At 40.3% G+C, this 13,598-nt stretch overlaps 1 protein-coding gene across 2 annotated transcripts; it reads left to right on the forward strand.

The window, feature by feature from the left end:
• Positions 1-418: 418 nt before the first annotated feature.
• Positions 419-11,120, forward strand: LOC139155234 (NFATC2-interacting protein-like). Of its 2 annotated transcripts, none has more exons than XM_070730337.1 (8): positions 419-542; positions 684-808; positions 913-1,017; positions 4,574-4,722; positions 7,412-7,586; positions 8,832-8,976; positions 9,345-9,445; positions 10,714-11,120. In XM_070730337.1, exons 2-8 carry the CDS (start codon positions 797-799, stop codon positions 10,864-10,866), a joined length of 840 nt encoding a protein of 279 aa, XP_070586438.1. In that variant the 5' UTR covers positions 419-542; positions 684-796; the 3' UTR covers positions 10,867-11,120. The 2 variants fall into 2 exon arrangements, with proteins under 2 accessions (XP_070586438.1, XP_070586437.1); XM_070730336.1 differs by having other exon boundaries at positions 420-542; positions 910-1,017.
• The last annotated feature ends 2,478 nt before the right edge of the window (positions 11,121-13,598 follow it).

The following is a 13,598-nucleotide window of genomic DNA, read 5'->3' on the forward strand; positions in this document are numbered from 1 at the left end:
TACCAATCTGAGCTAACAAATATTCAAGGACAGTGCAACCTGTATTAGTGTTTATCTCGCAGGGGGATACGACCTGTGAAGAATAACGACTTTATTGCTGTTATTTATTTCTGGGTGAGGAGAATCTCGCAAGGTCGCTGTGTGAAGACTATGTACCTAGATTTGGCCGGAAGAGGGACACTGGCCGTGGGCTCAGCCGCTTGTGTTCTGGATCCCATGCCCATCCTGGCTTATGGCCAAGTAGTAATAAGTAGCATCTCCAAAACCGACGCCTCGCCGCGAGGGTTAAGAAGGTGCAACATACGTATCTAGAGGTTTACTGCGTCGGGGGGGGGGGGGGGTTGTCCCTCAAGAGGGAGCGTGCAAGCCCACAGTACTCCTCCTCTTTTTCCGCCCCGGAAGAAGGAGTTGCAGCAGGAGCGGAAGTCTGGCCTTCGAAAGCAAAACAAACCCACCCCCTGCCCTCTCCGGATTGCGTAGCGGTGCGGAAGGGAAGGCGCTCCTGTGGTCCAGGCCAGCTCTCACTGGAGGTTTTATCGGAGGTGCCGTGAGTGCTTTTTGTGGGGTGGGGGTGGGGTTCGGAGCTTCTTTAGGTGCGGAGGAGAAGCGGGAGAAAATAATAATAGGAGGAACGAAGACCTTTGTCTGCAGCCATAAATTGTACGGCACAACGTCCTGTCTAGGTTAATTCTCGGCGGGGTGAAGAAACAAAGAGGTTCGCGTGGAGCCCAATCGGAGCCTAAGAAGTCGGAACGCCGTGCATAGTGAAACCGATAGAAACGTGTGTTGGCCATCGATGGCGGAGACGGTAAAGAAGGAGCCGGGCGGGAAGGGGACGTAGGGAAGCGGGGTGGCGTTTCGTCCCGCAGCGGGTGATGGCCTTTCCTCCGTTACTCATGCCCTCCCCAGCAGGTGACTATAAGCAGCGACTCGGAGCCAGAGACGCCCCCCAGGAGGCCCTTCCCCAAACGGCGGCGCATTTTGACCAGCGCGCCCATCCCGGTCTATTCGACTCAGGTATGCTTGTAGGGATACTTGTACATTTATTTATTTATTTATTGGTGTGCCTTATTAATTTGTCAAGCATGAGGAAGGTAGCAGGTATTGACCCTAACCACAACAACACAAGGGCACACAACAGATTCAAGCTTAATATTAACTGCTCCAAACTTGACTGTAAAAAATATGACTTTAGTAATCGAGTTGTCGAAGCGTGAAACTCATTACCGGACTCCATAGTATCATCCCCTAACCCCCAACATTTTTCCCTTAGACTATCCACGGTTGACCTCTCCAGATTCCTAAGAGGTCAGTAAGGGGCGTACATAAACGCACTAGAGTGCCTTCCGTCCCCTGTCCTATAGTCTCTCCTATATCTCGTATTTCTTCTCTACTATATCTTCTATAACATTCATTGTGTATTATTGTGTATTGGACAAAATCAATCAATCAATCAATAGTCAATGGGGTGGTGGGTACAGTGGTACACTTATGCTCGCCCCTTGCAGACCTCTTAGGAATGGGGTGAGGTGAACTGTAGATAGTCTAAGGTTAAAGTTTTTGGGGTTTGGGGAAATTAAGATTAAAGGGTGAGCCACGTAGTTTCTTCCCCTCCCACTTCCCCCACCCCCCAAAGTTCTCTCTGTCCCTTACTTTGTTTTTCTGGACCCGGAATCACACATTTAACACATTTCTCAAAGAAATTCTGAGCTGAGTTGTGCTGGTCAATTGAAGATTACCTGTAGTTATTATAATAATAAGAACAACAACAGAGTTGGAAGGGACCTTGGAGGTCTTCTAGTACAATCCCTTACCTGAGCAGGAGACCCTCTACTATTTCTAACCAATGGTTATCCTACATCTTAAAAACTTCTAGTGTTGCGGCATTCACAACTTCTGGAGGCAAGCTGTTCCACTGATCAATTGTTCTGTCAGGAAATTTCTCCTTAGTTCTAAGCTCTTCTTGATTAATTTCCACTCATTGCTTCTTGTCCTACCTGCAGTGCTTTGAATAGTTAATTAAACTATCCCCTTCTCAAACCTAGTTTGTCAGGGAAAGATAAAATTGACAGAGGAAACCTAAAACATTTCATTGCAAAGCTTGTGATTTGGAACTGTTGGGTAACAAGGGATGTAGGGAGATAATTAAGGTATCCATGTAATTCTTATTCAAAGTAGAGACTTTCCCTAACCTTGGAATCCAGGGCTTTCTTATTGTTATTGTTCTGCTCTCATTCCCTCATTGTCTTTATCACGAATACATTTCCGGTTAAATTACTGTATGCTACTGTATCCAATCTGTATACTGTATTATTTGCATTGTAATTGATATTAATCTGTATAATGTGACTGAGTGCCAGTTTAGTGCAATGGTTTAAAGCAGTGATCCCTGAGAGAAAATGTTGATGGTCCGCAGAAAATATTTTTTACATTTTATATGTTGCACTAAATACTATTTATCTTTTTAAAAAATCATATTAGTGGTCAGTGGGATTTAAAATTATGAATTTAGTGGTCCCTGAGATCCGACAGGTTGTTGAACCCTGGTTTAAAGGCATTGGAATAAAAATCAGATTGTCTAATCCCGGTTTTAGACATGAAATCTCAGCCCTAGGAATAAAATAATGACGGCGCTATTGAAAAGCTTGTCAAAAATGTGTATGGGCAATCACAGATAATCAATATTAACTCAAAGACATGACTATTTATGAAAAATACATAAAAATAGCCAAACTGGTGAATTAGCAGTCTTTATTTTTCTTTAGTACAGGCAAAGGAAATAGAGCAGTCAAAAATACAGAGAATTTCTCTCTGAGGGAAAGTGGCGTGTCTCTAACTATTTATATGTTTCGCCAAGTAACAAACCCCATTTGACATGGCAACAAGCCTCCCGCCAGAACGAACAGCCAATCAGAGGCCAACATGCGTACCCTTTCTTCATGGATATGCGCATATTTAACAATTTATATCTAAAAATAAGATTGTTAGCCTCTGCTGTTGCTTGTTCTATATGGAAAAAATATGTAAGATTTCCTTATTAAATAAATTGATGAAAAGTTTTTTTTTAATATACTGCAAACATATTGGTATTGTTTGCAGGGACAAGAGAGCGCTTAATCGTGTCCCCCTATTGGCCATTTTCCATTTTTCCTAAGTTTTTTAATGCTGCCACTTTTACCAGAGGTCTGCAACCTTGGCAACCTGCTGGCTGAGGAATTCTGGGAGTTGAAGTCCACAAGTCTTAACATCGCCATGGTTGCGGACCCCACCTTACATTATTGGGGAAAATAGTGCTGTAATTGTCCTTTGCCAAGTTTTTATTTACTCTGTGAAACTGACAGAAGAATCCATCTCACGTGTAACTTGCATCATGTGATGCAACCAGCCGGCTACTCGGTGGTCATATCCATGTACAGTTCTTGGCAACAGTATATAAATTATTTGCCACTGCTGTCTTCTGAGGGTTTTTCTTCCATTCTCTGCTGTCTCCTCTAGAACTATTAAGATTTCCACCAGGTGACTTGCTTAGAATAGTTCTTGCAATTTTCTTGGTATATTTTTCAGTAGTGTGCCATTGCTCTCTTACTATGGTTGAGAGGGCGTAACTAGCCCAGTGCTTCTCAAATAGTGGAGTGGGGTCCCTGGGAGGGACGGAGCAATGCTGGGGGGGAGTGCATATGACCCCGAGGAATATGGATGGTCCCTCTTGGTGGATTCCTCCAAACAGGGAGTGTTTTCCCAGTTGCACACAGCTCTGAGCCCGGAACAGAAGGTGACCAGGGGAACGGGACAGCTGCATGGGTTCTTCTTGTTCTCGGCAGGTGCCGCAGTAACCATGAACGGTGTGGCAAACCTCAGCTGGACAAGGCGGAGCATCCTTTACAGCTGGGCGAAAGCTTTGAATGGCGCTCTAAAGCTTCCTTCCACACCATTCTCTTGAGTGCCCAGCAGAGACGGCACTTATGGGCCAGGTTAGCAATATGAATATGAGTCAGCAGAGAGACATAGTAACCATAGGTCTTAGGTTTTATTAAAAACATGTCCAGGTAACAGAAAAAGTGATTTAGTGTTCATGTTTGCATTCTTTCTTCTTCCTCTTTTTTAAAAACAAAACTGTTGATTATACAAAATATTTTTTAAAAGACTTCTGGATGTTTTTTAAAGAGAAGGGCATTGTAATTCTTTATAATGCATGCAATTAAATGATGCTCTCAAACTTATCTTGGTTACCTTCCATTATTGTCACATTTGTTTCTTATTCTCATTAGTACCCTTTGTCTTAAAACAGTGTTTCCCAACCTTGGAAACTTGCAGATACTTGGACTTCAACTCCCAGAATTCCTCAGCCAGCATTCGCTGGCTGGGGAATTCTGGGAGTTGAAGTCCAAATATCTTCAAGTTTCCAAGGTTGGGAAACACTGGTCTAAGAGAGCAAAGAACCACAGCATCCCACTTTATCTGTGATGGATCATTCATCTAGTAATCACTGACTCTTATATATTGAGTGATTAATTCTTGTTTCTCTTTCTAGTAACCTGATAAATCCCACCCCCTTTTTGTTTCTTATCTGCAGGTTGAAAGAGGCTTAAAGCTCTTAGACAATCCTATGGAGCTTCCTGGTGAAATCAAAGCACGTTGTAGTAGCAACCTGCCCTTTAGCTCAGAAGAAGACGAAGATGAGGAAAAGCCAATTCCTTTAAAGCAATTGAAGTCAAGACCAAGGTTTCAGTTCTCTTCTGCCTGACTTTCCAGAAAAGCTGAATTTAAACCATTACTTTGTTCTCCTTTTGACAAATGTCAGGACCTTTCATATTCCACTCCACCTCCACCACTGCAAAGGAAGAGTCTCAAAGCCCAATTAGAAATTGGTATTTCTGGAAATGAGGTGGAAGTATAGTGGATTGATAAGAATGGAGAAACAAAATATTTAGGAAGGATTGTGGTCTCTGGGGCATAATTGATTTAAATTGGGTTTCTTTCTCTATCTTGCTCCTGCTAGAGTGTTTCAGATAGCTGAGCAATTATTTAATGTGCATAGGAAGAAAGTTGGCAGATGTAGCAAGCACATTTTGATTAAGGTGGTTATCTGAGTGCAGCATATCAAGTCCAGCAAAAATTTTGCTGATCTGCTTATGTTGATATCATAATCTCTTTTGACACTGATTAAAAGTCAGCATGAGCAAAGCAATATTGTGCTGAAAGTAACAGTTACACAGGATTGAATAAACAGTTATGTCCTATACAGTGGTACCTCTACTTAAGAACTTAACTCGTTCCGTGACCAGGTTCTTAAGTAGAAGCAATTTTTCCCATAGGAATCAATGTAAAAGCTAATAATGCGTGCAAACCCATTAGGAAAAAAATTTGGGTGGGAGGAGGAGGAGGAAGAATAGGACAGTCACTGCCGAAGGAAGAAGTTGAGGTGAGGTGAATCAAAAAGATCCAAAACTTTAAGGCTTTAAAAAAAAAAGAAGGACTCTGAGGCGGCGTGGAGGAGCACGTGTCTCCAATACATGGCGCCTTTCCTTCGCTGTGGTGACTCCTCGGCTACCCAGAGCGAAGAGAGCGTTTCTTTTCTCTGGGCGCTGGCAGAGGTTTATTCCCTCTCCAAGTGCCCAGAGAAGGGAAAGTGCTTCGTTTGCTGTGGGCTGCCAAAGCCTCCTTAAGCACCATCAAAAGGCTCATCTGGCAACCCAGAAAAGCCCAAGATGGTCAGGATTAAAGGGGAAATGGCAGGAAACTGGCTGGGCCTTCATGCTGTTCTCAAATTTCCTGGGAAATTTTTCCGGGCTTGAGTTCTTAAGTAGAAAATGATTCATAAGTAGAGGCAAAAAAATCTTGAACACATGGTTCTTATCTAGAAAAGTTCTTAAGTAGAGGCGTTCTTACGTAGAGGTACCACTGTACTTATCAATACAGCTCCATTGCACAATTTCAGTGAATTGGCTGATATAACTGATAAGGCTGGTCCATGCCCACCTGTTCTTTGTGTATGTAGCTTGCTTTTGTGGTATATGCCAATTTGATTAATACTTAGAGCTCTTAGACTCTCAAAGGCTGAAGAAGAGGACTGGTTTATTGGTGGTGAACTTAGGTTAGGAGTGACAGAATAATACAGATAGTGTTAGAGTCAACCATTTGATTAGTGACTATTTAAAGTTACAGTGGCACTGATAAAAATTGACTTGACAAACTTGACTCACACAACAGTCACAACATCCCCAGAGCCATGTGATCAAAATTTGAGTACGTGGCAACCAGGATGTATTTATGATGGTGACCTGATAGTTATTTGTGACTTTTCCAGCTGATTTCCAAGAAGCAGAATCAAGGGGGAAAGCTGGATTTGCTTAATGGCCACCTGATTCACTTATGAGCAATAATTTGATTAATTTGATCATGTGACTCACTTAACAGGTACCTTAATAATGGAAATTGTGGTTGTAAGTCAAGACATGTATACCATTTCGTCTCTACCTTCCTACAGTATTTTTAGAGCAGTCTTACAAAAAAGGGTAAACTGGTTCCTGTTTATTAAAGAAGTTATGAAGAAAGCAAATTAATTCACTAAGGACTCCAAGACAAATGCTAATCTTCCCATTTCCAATTTTTCTGTAAATGTTAGACTAGGAGTAGAGGCAGGTATGGGAAATATGTTCCAAATTTTTAGAGAAATATTAAATTGGGAGAGAATTGTGGCTCATTGTCTCTTGGGTCAGACACCTTGTCTTTTCTATGCTATATTTGTTTTTAGAAAAATTTTGGGGATTTGTCTTTTCTATGATATTTTGTTTTTAGAAAAATTTTGGGGATTTATAGAGTATCTGTGCAGATAATTCTTAATTTCAGGCGGCCTTATGAAGGTGACAACACCTTCATAACACCTTGCGAAGGATGAAATTGCTGAATCCCATGCATACAAGTGCGACCTCAGTTGAGCCCAAGATTTCTGTTCCTAAGTGAAACATTTGTTAAGTGAATTTTGCCCCATTTCACAATCTATCTTGCCACGGTTGTTAAGTTATTAACATGATTGTTAAAGGAAAACGGCTTCCCCATTGATTTTGCTGCAACCATCAAATATGAATCAGTTGTCACATATCTGAATTTTGATCACGGGAGTTCTGCAAAAAGTTATAATTGAAAAACAGTCATTTTTCAGTGCCATCGTAACTTTATAAACGGTCGCTAAATAAATTGGTGTAAGTCAAGGACAACCTGTATTTTAGTAAATCTGCTGTGTTTAAGTCAACATAAAGTGCTTTTTCCTTAAGGTGCCTTCAATACAGAAAGGGTTTCCATAACAGATCCCAAGTACCCTTGCCTGCTTCAAACTGAGTAAAACATACCTCTAATTAATGGCGTCCCAAACCAGAACCCAAGCACATGTTTGTCTTTGTTTTGTTGGCAGAATCTTCGATCAGAATCTCATAAATTTGAGTAACACCCTCTCAGCTGCTAAGAAGAGCTTACTGGATCAAGAATTGGAGGAGGAGGATGTAGTTTTGGTTGATGCATTTGAACCACAGGAGCTGTTGTTGAAAGTCCAATGCCGAGCTGATCTTTACAAAGTTTGTATTCTAATGGTATGAGGCTTTGATATCCGTATTCACTAACCTTTGCTGTCATAATGTGGTTTTTTCTCTTTTCCTCACACTTGTCTAGGACTCAGTCCTGACATCTGCAATAGACACTAGAGTTTTTTTAATGAGCTTCAATATAGAAGCAGCCATCTTGTGCTTTGGAACCTTATTTTTCATTATTAGATATTCCCCTACTAATCAGCGGACCTGCATATACAATCTTGCATAAATCCATCATTATATGTGAATTCCAATAACCACACTATGAATTTACAGCCCGTGACAATGTAACAAAAGTTTGTGTGTGTGTAACATATTTTTGTGAACTGAAAATGAAGGGAGATTAGTATAGATCTATTTCGAGCTTGTTTCCTCTTATCCCCAAGCCATACCCTCACTGGGATTTGAACCTGCAGTCTCTGAATTAACCTTTAGCCCACAGGATCTCATCCTTACAGCTTTGTGCCAGGGAACTGTTGTATGTGTTGAATGTGGGATTTGAGGGTTGAAAACATGCCTACCTCAAAATGTTACTTCTGAATCCACATGTCACAGGAGTGGACAATTTGCAAATTCCTGAAATCTCTTTGTAGCCCCTTGAAGTTTTTTGTTTGCCAAAAATTGAAGGTCTAACTTCAGTAGAATAAAAATTGCCAAAAATTGAAGGCCTAACTTCAGTGGAATAAAATTGCCACATGTCTCAGCTTAAAAAAATTCCGAAACTCTGTCACAACTTTCTGTTTGCTTTGCTTATAAAGCCATTGCTACATACTATTAAAATTCTCATACCTGTAACCTTCATCGACGCAAAACAATAGGCAACAATTTTTGAATGGGGAAGTACTGTCCCTGAGGTGGATCAGTAACCTATTGTATCCTATTCTTACTGTCTTACAGCTACTTTTATTGTTTTAAAAAAAAAGATAAAATGAACAAAACAAAGATAATGGTGATTATCATTATGCTAATACATTATCAAACAAAAAAGTGCATAAGTGCTTTAAAAAATAACTCGAAAATATAATAACATATTGTTACAACAGCAGAGAGTTTCAGTTCTAGGTATGTAATGCAAATATGCCTGTATGTTCATAAAGGGCTGGTATTATCATTTCTTTGATCCACTGTGTAACTGGTGCCATATATTTATTGTCCCAATGGTGTAATACAGTTTTTTTAGCCAGTAAGGGCAGAGAGAATCCATTTACCTTGTTCTCTAACACAGCTACTTAACTTCACCTTTTCTAGACAGAGCCTCTTCAGCGAGTGGTTGACCACATGTCCACGATACTGAAGGTTCATCCAAACAGAATTAAACTCCTGCACAATGATAAGGAGCTTTCAGTTGATGCAACTCCTGCTAAGTTGGACCTTGGTGTTGCCAGCATCATTGGTGAATAGCTTAGGGACTTCTTTTTTTAACTTCAGATCATCATTGCTTCTAGTCTGATTGACTGTTTTAAATTCCTCAAACCTTTTGCTTCCCAAATGAATTAAAGTTTTGTACTATGAAGTATTTTACAGCTATTTTCTTGTATTGTCTAAACCTGTTTGTTTGCTTTTTCAAAATTAGAACTATGGTAAAGCTTGGGAGATACTAAATTCTAATCCTCCTTCAGACACATACTCTCAATTATTGTGGCCCGGCTCTACCTTTATGGGGCAGTTGGTTAGGATAATATTGGGGTAAATAATTATTTGGCTGTTTTGAACTCAGTGGAGAAAAAGTAAGTTGAACATTCTCTGTGTGATAACTTTCAGATTGTGTAGTGGAGACCGAACGGAGTGATGGTTCTGGAACCCTGTTGCTTCGAGTGCAAGGAAAAGACAAAAGTTCTGTGATGGAGATTACAATCCAGAAGGTAAAGGAACTAAGGTGTGGATTGTAGGATTTCTTCTGTGAGAGGAAGCATTATAGTACAGTGGTACCTCTACCTAAGAACTTCTAACGCCTCTACTTAAGAACATTTATAGATAAGAACTGGGTGTTCAAGATTTTTTTGCCTCTTCTGAAGAACCATTTTCTACTTAAGAACCCAAGCCCGGAAAAATTTCCCAGGAAATTTGAGGACAGCACGAAGGGCCAGCCAGTTTCCTGCCATTCCCCCTGGGTTTCTCTCTCTGGCGTAGTGTATAGGATACGCTGGGTGCATGGGAGGCATGTTCTCCTCCTCGCCACCTCAGAGTCCCTCTTTTTTTTTTTTTTAAGGCTTAAAGTATTGGAGTTTTTTGATTCCCCTCACCTCACCTTCTTCCTTCGGCAGTGACTGTCCTCCTCGTCTTCTTCCTCCTCCTCCTCCCACCCAAATTCCGAGCTTTTATTTCTTTTCTAATGGATTTGCATGCATTATTTGCTTTTACATTGATTCCTATGGGGAAAATTGCTTCTACTTACAAACTTCTCTACTTAAAAACCTGGTCACAGAATGAATTAATTTCTTAAGTAGAGATAGCATTGTACAGTAGAACCCCGACTTACGAGACTAATTGGTTCCGGAAGGAGGCTCGTAAGTCGGAACGCTCGTATGACGAAACATTGTTTCCCATAGGAAACAATGTAAAGTCAATTAATCCGTGCAACAACAAAAAAAAACCGCTGCCGCCGAACGCGGAAGTTAGCGTTCAGAGACAGCTGCGAAGCGGGGCGGGTGTTTTAAAACGTGGCAGCCGGCCTGGGGGGCTCGGGGGGGTGCTGGCAAGCTTCCCCCCGAGCCCCCCAGGCCGGCTGCCACGTTTTAAAACACCTGCCCCGCTTCGCAGCTCTCTGCTGAATCCGAACGCAGAAGTTAGCGGTCCGGATTCAGCAGAGAGCTGCGAAGCGGGGCGGGTGTTTTAAAACGTGGCAGCCGGCCTGGGGGGCTTGCCAGCACCCCCCCGAGCCCCCCAGGCCGGCTGCAACCTTTTAAAACACGCGGGATACGAGCGCCAAGGAGCTGTCTCCTGAAGCCGAAAGCGGAAGTTAGTGTTCGGCTTCAGGAGACAGCTCCTTGGCGCTCGTATCCCGAATATGAGCTCGGGAGGCGAACAAAAATGTCGCTCCCCTCCCAGCTCGTATCTCGAGTAGCTCGTAAGTAGAGCTGCTCGTATGTCGAGGTTCCACTGTATTGTAATTTTGTTCTTCTTTTTGCAGTGGGAGCCCTTAGCATCCCTTATGAACCAGTACAAAAAAGCTCAAGACGGCAGACGATTTGTGTTCTATTTTGATGGGCAGCGTTTGAAAGAAACTCAGACCCCTGAACAATTGGGGATGGAATCTGGTGATGTTATTGAAATGTGGAAGTAGCATCCTTGCATTTCCAAAATAATCCATATCTAGATTTTATTATTATTATTGTTTTTATTTTTATATATATATCTATCTACTGTAAGTGACTCATCTGTGTCCACTTGTTTGATATTTGCTATTTATACACAGTGTCATATTTTTTAAACTTTCTATGCTATTAACAAGGTTTTCTAAATATAATCTCATCAATTAGAAAAAATCTAATTCTGTTCGATTTCCAGGCAATAAATGGACAATTCTCTGGATGGAAAGAAGTGAGAAGTGGTGTACCCCAAGGTTCAGTTTTGTGTCCTTTACTTTTTAATTTATTCATTAATGATCTGGATGTAGAAGTAAATCGTGAGATAGCAAAGTTTGCTGATGACACTAAATTGTTCCGGGCAGTGAAAAGTGAAACTGATTGTCGGGAGCTCCAGAAGGATCTCTTGAAATTGAGTGCAACAAACTGGAAAAAATGCATTTTAACCTAAAGAAGTGCAAAGTTATGCATATAACTATCTTTCTTGTCCTCCCCTCCTTTGGTGGGGGAAGCACGGGGGGGAGGCACGTTGGGGGGGTGACAGGGCTAAGGAAAGGGGAAAAAATTAAACCAAGGGCAAAACAAGAAGGGAAAAGGGTTATTTTGGTATATTATGATTGAGTGTAAGATAATGGTTTTAAATGTGAATGGTTTTGGATCAGATTTGAAACATTTTAGGATATTAAGGATGGTTAAGCAACATAAGGTGGATATTATGATTTTGACAGAAACACATAAAAGACGGGGAGGAAGGGATAAATTGATTAATGATAGAAATTGGAAATGGGTGTATGAATCTAGAGGAACGCAAAATAGTAGAGGTACAGCGATTCTTATTCATCAGAGGGTTCCTTTTGAAGAGGTTGGAGTTCAGAAAGACAGAGAAGGAAGGTGGATATTTGTTAAAGGGAAAATAAATCAAAAGAAGTTGACATTAGCAGCAATTTATGCCCCAAATACGAAAACAAAACAATTTATAATAAATACTAAGAGGCAGTTAGACAACTTTATGGAGGGCTCAACTTTTTTGGCAGGAGATTTTAATATGCAATTAACAAATGGGATTGGAAACAGTAGGACGTTACATTTAAACAGACTTAATATGGTGGATCTTCATGCAGATATTTCAAACAGAAGTACATATTATTCAGCAAGATATCATACATTTAGCTGCATAGATTATATATTAAACTATACAAGTTTAAAAAGTAGATATTAAAAGTATTTGGCTATCAGATCATGCCCCACTATTGGCAGAATTGGAAATAGGTCAGGAACACAATCAAATAATTTGGAGAAATAATGCAGGTGTAACTGCTAGTGAACAAGATAAAGAGAAATTGCAAACTGAGTTACGCAAATATTTTATAATTAATGATGTGGGTGGTATTAAACAATTGTGTGGGATGCATGTAAGGCCTTTATGAGGGGACAATGTATATGTATGGAAGCAGATATTAGGAAGAGATGGGGTAGAGAAAGGGAAATAAAGATAAGGGAAATAGATTTGATACAAGAGCAGTTAAGATTAACTAAAAGTAGAGATTGGAATAGTTTATTGAAATTGAAAAAGAAACAATTGATGGTGTATGATGAGATCAAATGGAACAAGATGAGAATGATGATGCGACAAAAAATATGGAGCTGTGGGACAAAATCTTCGGAGAGGGGCGGCATACAAATCTAAATAATAAATAAATAAATAAAATAAATAAAATAAAATCAATGCAGCAAATGGCCAGATATCTGAAGAAGAGGAAAGAAAAATCATGTATTTTAGCATTGAGAGACTCTACTGGAGTGGTTAGATATGGTAATGAGCAGCTAGAGAAGATAATGGGGAAATATTATGAAGATTTGTATAAAGAGGAGCAGGTGAAGATAGGAGTCCTCAATGTTGGGAAAATAGTAAGTGAAGAAAATAAACAAATATTGAATGCAGAAATTACACAAGATAAAATTGCTAGAGTAATTAAAGGGTTAAAACAAGCCAAAGCACCGGCCCTGATGGGTTTATAGGGGAATTTTACAAAACTTATATGAATGTATTATTGCCGCATTTGGGGAAACTGTTCAATAATATATTGTTAAATTGTGATATCCCGCAGACATGGAAACTTTCAGAAATTGTTACTATTCCGAAGATGGGTCGAGATTTAAGAGAGCCTGGGTCCTACCGTCCTATCAGTTTGGCAAATCAAGATTAGAAAATATTTATGAAAATATTGGCAAATAGATTAGAAAATATTTTACCAAAAATAATTGAAGAGGAAATTGAGTGCAACAAAGTGGCAAATGCATTTTAACCTAAACAAGTGCAAAGTTATGCATATAACTATGTTGCCCCAAGTCTACAGAGAGGGGCGGCATACAAATCAAATCAATCAATAATATATCGGGGCAAAGAACCCCAATTATACCTACCAACTGATGGGGATGAAGCTTTCTGAGACAACCCAAGAAAGGGATCTTGGGATTTTGGTGGACAGCTTAATGAAGTGTGCAGCAGCAGTAAAAAAAAGCAAATTCCATGCTTGGCATGATTAGGAAGGGAATCGAAAATAAGTCAGTAAGTGTTATATTGCCTCTGTACTTGGAGTACTATGTACAGTTCTGGTCACCTCACTTCAAGGATATAATGGAACTGGAAAAGGTGCAAAAAAGGACAACAAATATAATCAAGAAAATGGAACACCTCCCTTACGAAACC

This window comes from Erythrolamprus reginae, unplaced genomic scaffold (genome assembly GCF_031021105.1).
Source record: "Erythrolamprus reginae isolate rEryReg1 unplaced genomic scaffold, rEryReg1.hap1 H_1, whole genome shotgun sequence".
NCBI classification, from domain to species: Eukaryota; Metazoa; Chordata; class Lepidosauria; order Squamata; family Dipsadidae; genus Erythrolamprus; species Erythrolamprus reginae.

Coding starts and splice junctions, on each gene's coding strand:
- LOC139155234 (XM_070730336.1), top strand. Junction 8,977..9,344: donor TGGTGTTGCCAGCATCATTG/GTGAATAGCTTA, acceptor GATAACTTTCAG/ATTGTGTAGTGGAGACCGAA. Junction 9,446..10,713: donor TGGAGATTACAATCCAGAAG/GTAAAGGAACTA, acceptor TTCTTTTTGCAG/TGGGAGCCCTTAGCATCCCT.